Here is a 15,463-nt window from a genome sequence, read left to right on the forward strand (position 1 = left end):
TGAAATCCTCCAGAGATGGGGCATCCACAGCCTCTTTGGGCAACCTGTTCCAGTGCGTCATCACCCTGTGTGTGGAAAAACTTCCTCCTAATATCTAACTAAACTTCCCCTGTCTCAGTTTAAAACCATTCCCCCTTGTCCTATCACTATCCACCCTCATAAACAGCCGTTCCCCCTCCTGTTTATATATTCTCTTCAAGTACTGGAAGGCTGCAATGAGGTCTCCCTGGAGCCTTCTCTTCTACTAGCTAAGCAAACCCAGTTCCCTCAACCTTTCCTCACAGGAAAGGAGCAGTTAACTGCTTTTCTCATATCTACCTTTCATAGGATCTCACTGCTTGTTAAATGCAAACCAGACCCATGAAACACTTCAATTCTACTCCACAGTTCAGCAGGTACCCTCATTTCTCTGATTTACATATATATTAAAAAAAAAAAATTAAAAGGACCACCTATATGTGGATATATGTATCAGTAACTGAGTAACTTGCATTTGCCTGGACAAACAGGAAGAAAGTCAGCTTGCACAGTTATGACCCACAGACTTTTTCCAGCCACTACACACTTTGAGTGGATGCAAGAAGAATGAGAACATACTTTTTACTATTCTTAACTTTTAGCTAACCTCTTAATTTGAACTGATACCACTCTTTCATAAATAAATATATACATATACATATATATATTTTTAAAGACAAACGTGTAATGGCACAACCGCCCACTGTACCTCAGCCGGCGCAACGACCGCTCCTCCCCACAGCCCTGAAAGCACGTGCCGGGCGTCACCTAAACACTGGCTGCACTTTTGTATTCTTAATGCACTGAGCTCAGATGCGAGCGTGCCCGGGAGCACGCGAGCAAGCGATTCTCTGGGAGAAGGGGGCTCTCATCGTTATCGCTTTAAATTGCAGCTGGGATGTACTGTAAGGACGGGAAGCGAGGTTCTGGGAATGCGTAAGCACGACGAGAACCAAACAGTTATTAAAACGAAAAGATTACTGAGGTTAAATTCCTTCTTTTCTTTCCAAAAGCCTCCTCTGACCTTAGGTAAAGACCTGCGGGAACAGCACCTACGCACACCCGCCCCGCGCCCCCGCCCACGTGCCCCCCACCGTAGGCGATACCGACGCACGCGACCCGCACGCATGCGACTCCTCCGTCCCGCCTCCATAAGGCGGGACAGCACACGGTGGCGGTGCAGCGTTCTCGTGCCCGTTCGTACCTCTGGAAGCATTGCTCGCACACGCTGCCCAGCTGCTCCTTGGTCACCACGTAGGCGAAGGGCTCGGCTCGGTAAAGCAGCTCTCCGGGCCGCACCCGCCGGCGGGAGCGGAGTCCGCTGCCCTTGCCCGGGCTGAGGAAGCGCTCCAGCGCAGCCAGCTCCATGCTGCCGCAGCGCCGCTACCGAGAGAAGGGGGAAATCCTGCCCCCACCACGTGACCCGGCGCTGCCGCCGCCATCTTAACTGAGGGCAGGGGTGCCCCGTGGCTGCTTCCTCGTCGGGCTGCTGATGTTGGCAGCGCGCGGTTGTGAGGAGCTCTGGGGGACAGCGGGCAGCGCTTTCTCTTGGTCGGTGTAGCTTTCAGTACATTGCGCAGGTGAAATGCGCTGAATGCAGAGGCTTCATCTGCTCTTCCTCGTTGTGCCTATAGAGGGAGTGAGTGCTTCTGTTTTGGAAACGAGCATCTCGCCAAACTGAGAAATAGGCCTAGCAGTTCTGCTTTTCAATTCTAAAATGTACTCTTTTGTTCTCAGTAACAGTTGTTTTATTCTGCAGATGTTTTAATTCAAGCTACAACAGGGTGCTCAGAGGTGATATGCATACACAAAACACTGCTACTGTGAAGAACCATAGTAGATCAAACCACAGGATTGCCACAGAAAAACCTCTCTCTTTAGACTAATTCGCTTAGGTGCTGCAGTGGTGTAATTCATTACCAAAAGAACTGACAGCAAACTGTGATGTACTGAATGGGAATTACTACTGTACCTTTAGTTTCCCAAGCAAAGCTGGAAAGAAAAAAAATACTTCTCAACAATTATTACAATATTAAGTCATCACCTCTGCTTGTATGCATTACTCCTTCCTCTATTTCAAGTTCTATGTTCCCTTGTATATGCTGTTTTATGGAGTTTCTAAACAGGTATTACCCAAACCCATAACAAACAACAACAGTAGTAACAAAAGTGAATTTCTATGTCTTGGATGGATAAACTTTAGAGATGAATGGCCAACCAACGTAAAGAAAAAACTTCAAGTCTTACGAACAGAGGAAGCACTCAGGAAAGAGCTAATTTGAATATACAAGATGTATTTTCCATTATTTCCCTGTTTTCCAATTCAGGTTTTCTCACTCAAACATCCTGTAATACAACACAGCTACTAGTAGCAGAAACCCAGGGATGAGTAACTGAAGAACAGGACTCTCATTAGTTTGGCACAAGCCATACACTGAAATAAACTACAGCAGCCAAAGAACTCCTTTGATCTGCATTTCAATTGATAGGACAATGAGAGAATAGTAATTGACATTTTGTAGTATGGGTAAGTTCTGAAACACAGCATGAATTATTTTACTGATGTAGTGATGGATACATCAACATCTGTAGGAATAGGCTGAAAAGCTGTTTCTGGATATCTGTATCTACAGTTTACGCATAGGTTACCTGTGCAGGGCCACTCAACGCTCTTAGAAGAACTGACTGTTCGACTTGGATGCTTCTGGAAATGACAGTGAATATTTTCTAAAATGCATAATGATACTGTGGCTATAAATGGTAATTTAGCACTTGACTATATTTAATTGAATTAATCCCTGTTATTATTATAGCTTTTTTTTTTTTTTTTCTTCCCACAAGACCAAGTCATCCAACTGAGCTAGACAGGTCAGACATCCCAACAGCTGTATGAAATGCATGACACATTCTGCACAGTTGCTGCTACCAAGGCACGTACTGGAGACACTTGTGGGACATACCACTGAATTGTGACTGATGCTTCTGAATTAGTCATACTTCCTTAGCACCTGTAGATGAGACTTTGTAGTAGAAGTTCGTTATTCCCTCTCAAGACAGTATATTTGATAACATGAATTTACAAGAAGAATTGCAGTAATGAAGTGATATAAGCAGCATTCAAAATCCATTTCAACTGGAAGAGAAAACTGGATTTTCTTTGAGACAAATAAAAAAGTATTAAGTTATAACAGTACAAAAATTGTTATCCCTAAAGGTATGGAGTAAATATCAGATTAGTTGAAGGCCTGTATGCACAGACAGGTCTCTTATGAACACAAGAATCTCCTGTTGACGTCTCTTCTCTGTTTAATGCTGTCAAACTAGTTAAAAATGTATTCTGAAGTGTAATATTAAAAAAAAAAAAAAAAAAAAAAAAAAACCAAAAAAAAACCCCTCATTGCAAAAGCACTTTAAGCACAAATTCATAATAAATTCTACTTACAGGCAGATTGATTATCTGTTAATTCTCTACTATGAACTTCACAATGTTTCTACTTTTATTTGAACATTCCCTGCCTCAAACGTATTCACTTCCCTCAGATGAAATAAGCTTCTGAAGCTCATCTCCACATAATTTCCTAGCAAAAAGACAAAAGTTGTGTGTACTTTATATGAAAAATATTACACAGCATAGTTACACAAAAAAAACCTGTAATCTCCCATTTTTACAGAGAAAAATGAGTTAAATGGTCCTTAAAAATGTTTTGTCCTGCAGTTTGTGGCAGGAATCATGGAATATTATTAGTAAAGTCTTCCAAAAACCCTACATGCAGCATGGCAAGCCTTTGAAACCTGATCTTTGTAATTTAAGCTGTTCTAGTACAAATGGCTGAATATTCCTGATCTGATTTTTGGGTCACTTGTTGGAGACCTACACAAAATCAAGCAAAATCACTGCCAAGTCAAACTGGCTGATGGCTTCCTCTTATCTTCAGAGTGTGATTCTGCAGCAGAAAAGTCAGTCTTCGCATGTGTCAGCAACACTGCAGCTGAAAACAGGGAAACACTACTGCTAATGGTGACATCAGATGTTTGCCATCACTATAATAATGCCCAGTAAACGAAGACCAAGACAATACATTTCTGCAGGACTGTTAGCAGGAGCAGCCATCCTGGAAAGATAACTTACAACATTCAAGTTTATGAATCATTCCAAACACTGCACAGAAGTTTTAAGTAAGCAGATAATGCTGAAGGTCTTCTTAGTTCTTTATCACTGAGATTGAGTGTTAAAGTCTTGATTACTTTAAGAGTACTTGGCTGTTCCATTTGCTGTATTTCAGCTACTCCTAATTTCACCTAGCTTTCCTATGGTTGCTGTGCCCTGTGATCTATCAGCTGAGGATAGCGTGTGTATTTTCAGCAATGACCTGTAAAACAGCAAACAAGGAAAGACACAATAGCTATTAACCAGGATACAACGTGAGTGAATAAGCACCTGCCACTGACTTGCTGTCCTTCTTGGACAAGTCACTTGTTATTCCCATTCTCTCATTATTTTTTTTTTAGAAGAAAGGGACAGCTCTGTTAATTAAAGGCTTGCAAAACTTAAAAGGAGTTTTCAGTCTACAGCCCCATAGATTGTGTTTAGAGTGTCAGAATAGTTAATTCAGCATCCTTCTCAGGAAACTTCAGGTTCTTCCTATCACATGTACACTTCTTAAATTACATCAGCAACCTATTTCTGGAATGTTGATGCTTTCTATCACTATAGTCATTATCACCTGTAAGTCTAAGCTGTAATTAGAATCTCCAGTGCTGAACTAGCCTAGTAGCCAGTAAATACACATTCCACCTTACTGACTCCTTATCACATCACCTTCTGTGTTAACCAGAACAAGGTCAGAAACCCTTCTTCTCGATCAGAAGTGAGCTACTGTCAAATCCAACTTGACTGATCTCTTAAGTCCAAATGTCAGCATTTGTCATTAACTGGGTGGCATTAGAACTAAGCTTCTTTCTGAATTTGTGTGCACTGAGATTTTAATATAGCTAAGTACTAAAACTTGAAGCGATTACAATTCTGAGATTTTCTCTACTGGTAGGTGGGCAGCACAAGTGGGGGACGGTAGGAAGGACTTACTGCCCTTGAAGTTACAATCAGTACAAAAACAGATACATTGATGCCTTACTGCCGTATGCCAAAAGCTTCCTGTCTCCTCCTCTAATAACTAAGTTGAAGAGCAGAGGCAATACTTAATTGGATGCACTTGATAGATGTCTCATGTTTTAGAAGTTCAAGAATTAAATCAGTCAACAACAAAAAATAATAAAGAAAATTCACACAACACAGAAAATAACTGACTTTCAATTACATACTGTACGTATGTTGTAACCATCGACTCAAAGATCACAAATTCAGAGACAGCAAAATGTAGGAAGAAATAAATCTTCCCCAAAAGCTAACAGTTAACTACTGTGACTTTTAAATCTATTATTTTGTATTTATATAAATTGTGTCGTAATACAAAACTATATAAAACAGAACAGAATTGTGCAACATCTCCCATTGTTAGTGCAAATTTCAAAATACTTTTTATTACTCATTGTATCAGGCATGTGAACTCACAAAGTAAAGCACTTTCAGAGATGGGAAACTTTGCCATCCCATCACAATAGGAAAGCTATGCTCCCATTCAAAATCTAAACAGCAATGCTCATTGAAGATTCTGAGTCCAACTGGTACTTGAATACCTCCCTACCCTGCACCATTTCCCTTGATCAGTTTCTGTATTCTTAGCCCACCTATGCTATAAGAGTATAAGTGTTTATCAAGCAAAATATGAAAAATACCCACAAAGCAAAGGATGCAGCCTGGGCTGTCTAAAAAAAATGCTAGAATAACCCTCATTACGTATTAAATTTTGAGTCGTAACTGCATGATCCCTCTACAAGTTCATTAGAAGCTCCGTGAGAAAACCATTCACCACTGTCTTTACAGACACTAGAAGTGAAATTTCGTCTTCACACAGAAGAATATAGATAACAATAAATCCAAAACTATTGTGTACACTGAAAAGCCCGAAAACATTATTTAACCTCTTGATATGAAAAAGCAGTTTAAACTTTTAAGATATTGAATCAGAAATCTTAAAAAAAAAAAAAAAAAAAAAAATTGCCTATAAATTGTTACACGGTCAAGGGGATTTGTGACCAAATCACTGAAAACTCTTGCTTTGTTACTGAACATGAAAGGAACACAAGTAGTACAGGCTGAGTTAAAAGTTGTAACAAAATGAGAAGCTTTCATGCACAGGTAAAAATTTCAGCAGAACTTTGCATTCAGTACTCTTTTACAGAAACTATAAACCTCCAACACTAGGAATCACTGAGCACGTATCATCAAAAACCAAATCCATTGGCATCCCCATATTCGGTCATAATTCACCAATATTCCTCACTTTTTCTACTTCTTTGAGCCACTTTTGTAATGACAGCCATTGCTCTCCATTTCCCATTTGCGATCAAGATAACACAGGTTCCCAGTTACACACCACTGCATATACTTACAGACTCCTACTGTTATCTTGGGAGTTTCTGCATTGGCTCTGTAAAGGCCTACAGCACTTAAAAAAAAAAAAAAAAAAAAAAATCACAGTGAATCATTTTCTTTTTTTCAGTTAACATTCAAGACATTAAATAAATTTAGATAGATAGCAGTGGTCTTATATTTTACATATTGAATATTTTCCCTGGTATGTTGCTGCAGTAAGATACAAACATTTTATTCAAGGAAACAAAAATAAAAATCAGGCCAGGAGACACTGCATTCCTGTTAACCAGTAGATAAGACAGTTACCATCTACTGAACTGATAACAGGTAGAATTGCTTCTGTTCAAGTCAATTCATAATGCAAATTATCTCAACTACACACTAAGATATCTAACCAGAAAAAAAAGCCACAGATCTTCAAGATCTACATCATAACAGCAATATTGCTCTAAAACAGAATGCAAATTAAGTCTTAGCCTTTCCATTAGTTTCATCATATGAACATGACACAAGACAACAACTTAAAACACATACCTGAAATTGTAGTAGTGCAATAGTGACTAGCAGCCTAGCTAAGAGAATGAACTAAAGCTCCTTGAAATCAGTTTTCCTTCTGTGTCAGGAGCTACAGGAGGAAAAGACTTTCAGAGCTCTAAAAAGAGGTGAATGCCTGTCACATATGCTTCCAACTATACTGAAGAAATACAATTCTCTGTTAGCATTGCTTTGGTTGTTGTTTTCCAAATCCTGTAGACAGCACCCTGAAAAAGCATTTTATTCACTCAGCCTCCCAAAGGAGACAATGGAGAAAACAGAGCCAGTACAGCCTGTCAACACCATCAGGAAAGAACAGAATAATCATGTGTCAAAACAATCAAGGGAAAAAGAAACAAATTGCAGTATGGAAGAGTGTGGCTAAAAGGACAATTTTAATAGTATGTCATCTTAAAGTAAGGTTTTCTATACACATAATACATATTAAACAAATTTATATTGCAAAGGTTGCAGTTAAGAAAATTCTTTTTCCCAACTGTTTATACAACACTGAATGAACTGGTGACTTGGATTTCAGACCAAAAATAAGGTAAAGCCCATCTTTATGCAGGCACTTGCATTAACAGTAAACTACAACAGACTGCCCAGTGTTCAGCCATTTCAAGTTTTCAAAAGAAAAAAAATGCTATTTTGTTTTACCCAACCATAAATAGAACAATTTTATTCAAAACTCTGCTGATGTTTTACCATGCTGTCATTACCTTGCATTTATTAACCCACCACTCACCATTTATTGTATTATATTATTTTAGACTGCAAGATTTTCAGAGCAGACAATAAAAGAGATTCAGTGGTTATACAGACCTGCACATTTTGGGAATCTGTGAAAGAGCATTCCAATCACACGCACCAGAACACAAACCACACACATCACTGCTTGGTCTGTTATTTTTTTCAAGTGCTGTAAATACACAGTAGCATAGTACTAAGTTCAGTTTAAGTGGCACATCCAAAAGCAGCAGGTCACCAATATGCTCCTGGAGAAGATGCAAAGTTTGTCCATTCTAGATAGGATTGTGACCAAGTTAATTGTAGATCTCATCGTTTCATCACATATAGAAGGGCTCTTTTCACTTGTTAAGTTTATTTTCCTGTTTGGACAGGAAGCCATCTAGCTAATAATACCTCAATTTTATTCAAATCATTTCTTATCACAGTAATCTTCCAGAAGCAATGATGATCTTCCAAAAGACAGCAGCTTGAGATTCACAAGTTTATGTTCCTTATACTTTCCAAGACCTCATCATGGAACCAGCTTTCAGTGAACACACTAGAGTTTTGCAAAGCACAAAACAGACGCTTGTAGTCTTCTGGGTATACATTCCCAGTTTCAATGTATTTGGGAATTTCTAGAGCTTTCAATAATTTGTCAGCATTGTCCAAGCTCCATGAACTGAAACAAACAAAGCAGAAGACGATCACAAAGAAGCACTTATTCCTGTGAATAATTAAAGAGCAAGAAGCAGTATCTGAAGATCAATTTCATCCATCCACAGCTTCGAGAAGTTAACAACTTCTTCCCATAAAACATGTTATTACACAAGATTCTTTCAATCCATACTGCAAACAGAAAGAAACTCCTACTAAGACGGCATGCAAATAACAAATAAAGCACCCAACAGACAGAGAATAACAAACAACTTAATCCACCTCTATCTCAAGCTGCCTAAATCAGCAACAGGCATTACAGGAAAAAAAGGGGGTTACTCTTCCATGTCCAGGAAATGAAAGCCGAGGTCATTTTCAAGGAAGTGCTTTGGAATAGCATGATGTAGCGTGGCTTACACCTCCCAGGTATTTTTCTTTTACATATAAACAAATCTATAAACTGTTTCCACATCATTTAAATGAAACCTAGATCTTTATAAAAACGTGCATACACATTAATTATGTCCCTGACAATAAAAGGTATCTAAATATACAGAAGGTGCACATTAAAAGCCTTCAAGGTTAGCTTCATTTCCTGGCTGAAAGACAGAGGGGAGAGCAGGTGCATCACTGAGCTTTAAGAAGGAAACCCATTAAGGCTTTTTGCACTTGTCTTTGCTAAATGAGTTACTGGAATTTATTAACTTTTTTGTTTACCCCCACAATACCTATCTAGAAACTTACATCCATAAACCCCTACTAACAAGTGAGACATGTTATTTTCAAAAACAAATGAACTCAATACTTTAGAGAGTGCAAACATGTCTCACTTATGGGAACAGAAATCTAGTGACCATGAAGCAAAGCTCCAATGTTGTATCAAAGAGAATAATTAGAGAGCTGCATAATTGGTAAATAACTCTAAAAACTGATTTTTTAATTCCATGACAGAAAGCCATCTGAGGACATCCCTACTCAACCTTCAATTACCTTCAGCTGATTTCATTATAAGAAATATCAAAGCAATGCTAATCTAAACGTCTTCTTCAGCTTTTTTATTTTTATACTTGCAAAAATCTTGGTATTTTTTAATGTCTAAACAGAATGAAAGTTTCCTGCACATCTATGAGCTCAATGACATTTGAAGACCAGATGCTTAATGCAAATCTGTACTCTATATAACTTGTCTACCTTCCTGCCAAGCCTCAAAATTATGAGCAAAGACCAGGAATAGTACCCAAAATAGTGCATTTGGGCCTGGAAAGATGAAATTTTCTATTATGTGCATAGATAATTAATAAGGGGGTTCTATTTCAGCCACAAACAAAAAAGAACAGAAAGCGTATAGAAACTGTATTTTTTTTTTTTACATACTTACTTTAATCTATCAATAAGTTTAGACCTGGGTTTAGTAAGACACTGCTTCACCATGAAAATAAAAGTAGCTGAATTAGCAGGCTTCAAGCCCCCTGTAAATAGGTTTTGCTGGGGAGTCAGTCGTACCAAACATAAATGGTCATTTGGCAGCCTCTGCAAGAAAAATGAAACAAGTCACTGAAAATAACTCACTTTCAAGGAGTCTGTCTTTATCTCAGATAAAGTGCTTCATCTCTACCAGCAGCAACATTTCTGAAAGGCTTTTACAAGTCATAACAAGGTAATTCCAGTGGGTGCCAAAGCCTTAAAATTTCATTCTGTAACTAAAACAGCTTCACAAGAAAAGAAATGAGAAATCAAACAGATACGCTACGACTACTTAAGAAATTAAGATTTAATTTTCTTAGTGGAAACAGACAACACTCCTGATGCACCTACATGCCACCTGTGACTTTTAACTAGAACACTTGTTAAAAAAATACAGTTTGCAATCAAAAGAGATCTGTGTGATCTGTCATGAAGTTATTTTTAACTTATATCAAAGTGGTTTAGCTGGGTCTCTAGAAGAAAAAGCAATACAATGCTCTCACCGTGCTCTTTGGAATTGCCAGTCGCCCATTTTTCAGATTAGTTAGAAATGATGACCAAGGTTCCTTAGAGAGGGAGCAAATACATTACAGAATTAAAGTGCTTTGCGACAATTTAGAAAAACCTTTATCATCAATACTATCAAATTAGAAATTGACTCCATTTTAAACTTTATTCAACAACTTCACTCCAGAATCAGCTTTAAGCACCTAAGACAGTGTAAGAGCAGTGCGTGCCTATACGATAGGTCCTTAAGCTCCCCAACACATTTGATAAGGCATGGTACTTCTCAACACACAGGAGAAGCAGGCCTTCATTTCATGAGAAGCACAGAACATATTATTTGTACTGAAAACTGCATGAAGTCAAAAACAGAGGACATGAAAAGCAGACTGTGAGACTGGAAAAGCAGTCTGAGTCTCACACAGCACCCAGCAAGGCTGAAAAGACTCTTCTATATCCCAGTCTTCAGTAGTTCTCAGACTAATCTAAAAGCCAAATTAGCTTCCAGTTAGTTTACAATAGCAAAAATGGTATAAATTCCTTTCTGTATACACAATTACAGCATTAAAACATGTTCAGTCAGTACAAAAAGTTTACCATGTGCAGTAGCTGAATGTCACATCCTGCTTGCCAAAGCACAGAAAGTGCTTGGTAAATTCTCAATTCCCCAGGCTTCGCTGTTAATACCTAACAAAACAACAAAGCAAGAGCATTTCAATTTCAAAAAAGAAGTTTGCTTTTTCATCTAAGAAAAATCCTTATAATTTTAACAAGTGGCAACAACTTCAGAGTTAAATCTAAAATTTCAAAGTGAAGTCACATTAGTCCTCAAATCTGTGCTATTTTCGTATGTCTTACTAGAAAGCACAATTAGAAAACATTCTGGCAGTCTAAGTATTTCTTTGCAGTAATTATTTGGATAACTGAACTGTGTAGGAATTTCCAACTTGTACTGTACAAGCACGGACAAGTTTCAAACAAAGGAGAAACAGGGACCACATTTTGTTTTAAAACTGCAACAGAGCTGAAGTTTGCAGCTTGAGTTCTTTCACACTGGTAGGAGAATTTTCCGAATCCGATACAGTAAGCCAAGCTGACCATTAAGCAGCTGGCAGTCATGCTCCCCATATTACAGCAGCACAGATTTGACAACTCTCAGTGTTAAAAAACAAACAAACAAACAAACAAAAAACAAACCCCACAAAAATCAAAAGAAAACTCTCATGGTTATGTTCAAATAGGCCAAAGAAAGAAGTCATAACAAACAGATTTAACTTATAAAATATTTAAGGAGCTCTGACACATACTCAACCAAAAAAAAAAAAAGAACCAGAGGAGGCCACTAAAAGAAGGTTCTCACTGCTCTTACTTCAGTTCTCAAAACTCCTTTAAGAAAACTCAAAATTCTTTGCTCAGAAGTCTGGCCATTAGAAAGATAACAGGTTGGTGTTTCAGCAGTATCCAATCTGTCGTTTTGCAGATAAATATACTCAAGACCTTAATTTTTTTTCCAGTAGGGTGTTACACAGAGTACAGCCTGTGCAGGCACACCTCAAAGTCTTTCCTTACCTCAAGTAATCAAAGTTTAGTGCTTTATGAAGCTGTTTCATAAAAAGAAAAAAGTAGCCTTGAACTAGAAAGTACAGTTCTGAAAGACTGGGACAGCACAAATTATGAACATGTAACCCAGAAAGCTACTCTCCATTTTAGAGTACACAACTTTAATACAAAGCTGTGCAAATCATTCACATTTTGCCTCAATTTTTCTCAGAACTGCATGCAAAGCTGGCTCAAGAGGACATGAAATTCGTCTTGCTATTTAGCAATTCTGTAGCCTCTTCAAGAGGCCTTTTGAATTCCCTCTTCTTTGTTAGCTGCTACTTGCAAAAAATTTTGTTGCAAAAGCACCACAGACTGTCAGCACCTCAGAAGTTATAACAAAAAGCAACTTTGTTGCTGCTGCATATCCTTCACAAGGACCAACCTTCACATTTGAAGGATTTATGGTTAAGTAACAACAGACCTTTCTTTTTTTTTTTTTTTTTTGTGTGTGTGTGTCTGTGTGTTATAAATTCATAAAGATAACAAGCAGGAAACAGACAAGATTTAAAAGACTCTGGCAGAAAAAAGAATTCCCTAGCAGAAAAGTTGACTACGCAATGTTCTGGTGTCCTCTGAAGCATCACTTATTCTCTACTACCTTTAAAATCTCTTGCACATACCTTGTATTCTTTTTCACTTATAAAGATGTTGAGTTCTACTCTTCCATATCTGTATATGGAACTGCATTCATACAGGATAAAAAGTAGCCTCCAAAGTGTGTTCCTCTCCTTTCTTTGTGGAAAGATTCCAAAAATTTTCACAGGTACATCTGTTTCAATAGTGTGTAAAAGTGTCTTTAAAATTTTACAATAGGTACCAGACAATCTCATTTATACTAATGTGTAAGTTACGACACAACTAGGGAAAGATCTGTCTGCTCATTTCATTCAACAACGAATAAAATTCAAGCTCTTTTTAAAGCTAAGCCCTGTGGGCATTAGACTAAATCTTTATTATGACAAATAAGTGAGACTTCATTTTGCCATTTCTTGAAGCTACGAAGAACCTAACTAAATAAAACTGAAAATTAGGAAATGAGCAAACAACATCCACAAATCCAACAAGTATGTTAAAACTGGACAGGTACCTCAAGCAAGACCCAAAGATCTTGCCAAAATGCCTATGCACCCTTCAGACGTATTTGTAACGCGTGATCGTATACACCTACCTGCTCTCCAAGGAACTGCTGTTATACCCATGGCTTCAAAAAGTTTGTCAGAGCACACAGCAGGAGGTTTCACTGCTCCAGTAACCAAAGGATCCAGTCTGAAGAAATCACCGTAAATTACCTTTAATTGTCCATCCAGGCTATTCTCTAAGGACTAAACCACATTAAGTTTCAGTTGAAGAAATCTGAATGCAGTAAGCTGCCTTACCAAACACTCAGCCCACACAAAAAATTACTCAAGCGCTACCGAAAATAAATACCCAGTGAGAAAGAGACAGGTCTCAGAGCTGCTTCTTATAACTGACTGACAGAATAGCTTCCTTTATTACGCAAGGCATTTTTGTGCTGCTCAACTGGAGCTTTAAAACCTTCCCCAGGCGAGTCATAAGTATTAATCTGCACGAACCACTACATTTAAGTGATTTACAACCACAATCTTCATATACGCAGAGAATCATACATAAAATATGACTTTAGTGCACATTTTAAAACAGGTGAGAGTTTCAAATTCCTCGTCTCTATTGTAACATAGTCCATGCAGTGCAAATTCTAAGGCTCTGTGTCTGAGAACATTTGAAACCATGCAATGCCAAAGTGAAGAGAAGAGGCAACACTTGTCGAAATTCCAGTATTGCCAGCCAACAGCAGGACAACAGATTAAATAATACTGTGAGATTATAACCAACACTATCTTCATAAATTTTTGAAAGCTACATTGCAGACATTCTGCCTAAGCACACACTGCTACAATGATTTTGATGAACGTTAGTCCGTACTTTATGTATGGAACCACTCACAGGGAGACAATAAACTCGAATGCATACAAGATGTCAGATGAACAGGTTTAAAATAGACTGTTACTAAACATGCGATGTAAAACCAAGCAATACTTATTAATACTCAGCATGATCTCAAGTGTTTCAAGTAATGATTACTAGCTAGTTCCTTTTTGATCCAACAGTTACTACGCGTTTCTTAGTTCCCTTCTTACTTCTCTCTTAGATCTTATATATGGGATACCATACCAGATACATACCTGTAGTTTTGAAAGGAAAGCCGGGTGACTTTCTAGAGCTACCACTCTGACACCTGCATTGAGCAGTGTTCGGGTCAAGACTCCAGGACCTGAAAGGAAAAAAGAAAAGAAAAAAAAAAACCCACCTCATATTATTTTTTGAAGTGATTTTCTTGTGTTTTTCTCAACACAGCCCCTGGATTATGTCACCTTCAATAAGGATATACCTCACGTTACCTAAGCATGCTTCAAAACAGTTAGAAAACACATTTACACACAGCTTTCCTCTGATTATTCACTGTATTACACTGAGGGAACATCAGGCCTATCTCGAGTTTTTCTGCTGCTTTTTCTTTTGCCAACTGAGACACATTTTGAAACCTCACCCACATTATCCATGCAGGCAAAAGAGAATCATAGAATTCTCAGGGTTGGAAGGGACCTCTGAAGGCAATCTAGCCCAACTCCCCTGCAACAAACAGGGACACCACAACACTCCGTGGAGCTGGTCGTATCGCTCCTGTAAGGGGAGGAAAGGGCTGACCAGATTTGCAAGTGTAAAAGCATTCGGTAACTGCAGAGGATGAGCTCTGTGAAGGGCCCGCAGTCTGTGGCCATGCAGAAGCAGCGTCAACCTACAAGACCCGCCGCCACCACCCAGAGAAGGACTTCAATCCCTACTTCATAGCTAAGTGTTTAACGGCAGTGACTCGAGCCCCAAGCAAACACTCACGCTCCCGCCGAAGCTCCCGGCCTCCCCCGCCGCCAGCCAGAGGAGCACACACCGGGAACCGGGCAGGGAGCGGCGCGGCCCCGCAACCGTTCCGCGGCCCGCACCGACTCCGCAAGGTCACCGGGACGCGCCGAGCCCCAGCAGCGGCTCGGCCGGGAGAGGCGGTTGGCTTACCGGGCGCGCACTCCAACACGACGGGCTGCGGACCGGAGCCGGCCTGCAGGCAGCGCTGCACGGTGCGCGCCAGCTGCGGATGGGCGATAAAGCGGCCGCAGGGGCCGCCGGCCCGGAGGACCTGCTCCTGCGCCTCGGCCGCCTGCGGCACCCTCAGACCCGGGCTCGGCCACCGCCCCGCGGCCCTCCGCGCCGTCGCCCAGCTCGGCCCCGGCCCGCCCGGCAGCAGCCGCGGCCGCGGCCCCGCCACGAGGAGGCGGCCGCAGCCCGCGGCGCCCGGCAGAGCCCGGCACGCCCGCATGGCGTCCAGTCGCCGCCCGCGCTCCGAGCCCCAGCCGCGATCTCCGCGGCAACGGGGAGCGTCACTTC

The 15,463-nt window shown here is 39.9% G+C and overlaps 2 protein-coding genes across 2 annotated transcripts in view; both read right to left on the reverse strand.

The window, feature by feature from the left end:
* SMYD3 (SET and MYND domain containing 3) overlaps positions 1-1,401 on the reverse strand; it is a 359,693-nt gene extending 358,292 nt beyond the window's left edge. The window contains exon 1 of the mRNA XM_042817530.1: positions 1,223-1,401. Within this exon, the coding sequence (XP_042673464.1) occupies positions 1,223-1,386 (164 nt within the window). The 5' untranslated portion in view covers positions 1,387-1,401. The remainder of the gene's footprint in view (positions 1-1,222) is intronic.
* A 6,020-nt stretch (positions 1,402-7,421) lies between these two features.
* Positions 7,422-15,395, reverse strand: TFB2M (transcription factor B2, mitochondrial). The gene is made up of 8 exons (XM_042824126.1): positions 15,095-15,395; positions 14,209-14,297; positions 13,173-13,326; positions 12,625-12,773; positions 11,000-11,089; positions 10,402-10,464; positions 9,813-9,964; positions 7,422-8,459 (listed from the first exon to the last, which is right to left on the reverse strand). Exons 1-8 carry the CDS (start codon positions 15,393-15,395, stop codon positions 8,273-8,275), a joined length of 1,185 nt encoding a protein of 394 aa, XP_042680060.1. The 3' UTR covers positions 7,422-8,272.
* Between the last annotated feature and the right edge of the window lie 68 nt (positions 15,396-15,463).

Source organism: Centrocercus urophasianus, unplaced genomic scaffold, assembly GCF_019232065.1.
Source record: "Centrocercus urophasianus isolate 14NV4802_14NV808 unplaced genomic scaffold, USGS_Curo_1.0 seq_10, whole genome shotgun sequence".
Lineage (NCBI taxonomy): Eukaryota > Metazoa > Chordata > Aves > Galliformes > Phasianidae > Centrocercus > Centrocercus urophasianus.

Excerpts from the sequence above, each read along its gene's own strand:
- TFB2M (XM_042824126.1), bottom strand. The coding sequence starts at position 15,395 with ATGCGGGCGTGCCGGGCTCTGCCGGGCGCCGCGGGCTGCGGCCGCCTC. Across the intron at positions 14,298-15,094 it reads CGTGTTGGAGTGCGCGCCCG|GTCCTGGAGTCTTGACCCGA; the intron begins GTAAGCCAACCG and ends TTTTCCTTTCAG. Across the intron at positions 12,774-13,172 it reads AGCAGTTCCTTGGAGAGCAG|ATGTACCTGTGAAAATTTTT; the intron begins GTAGGTGTATAC and ends CTATTGAAACAG.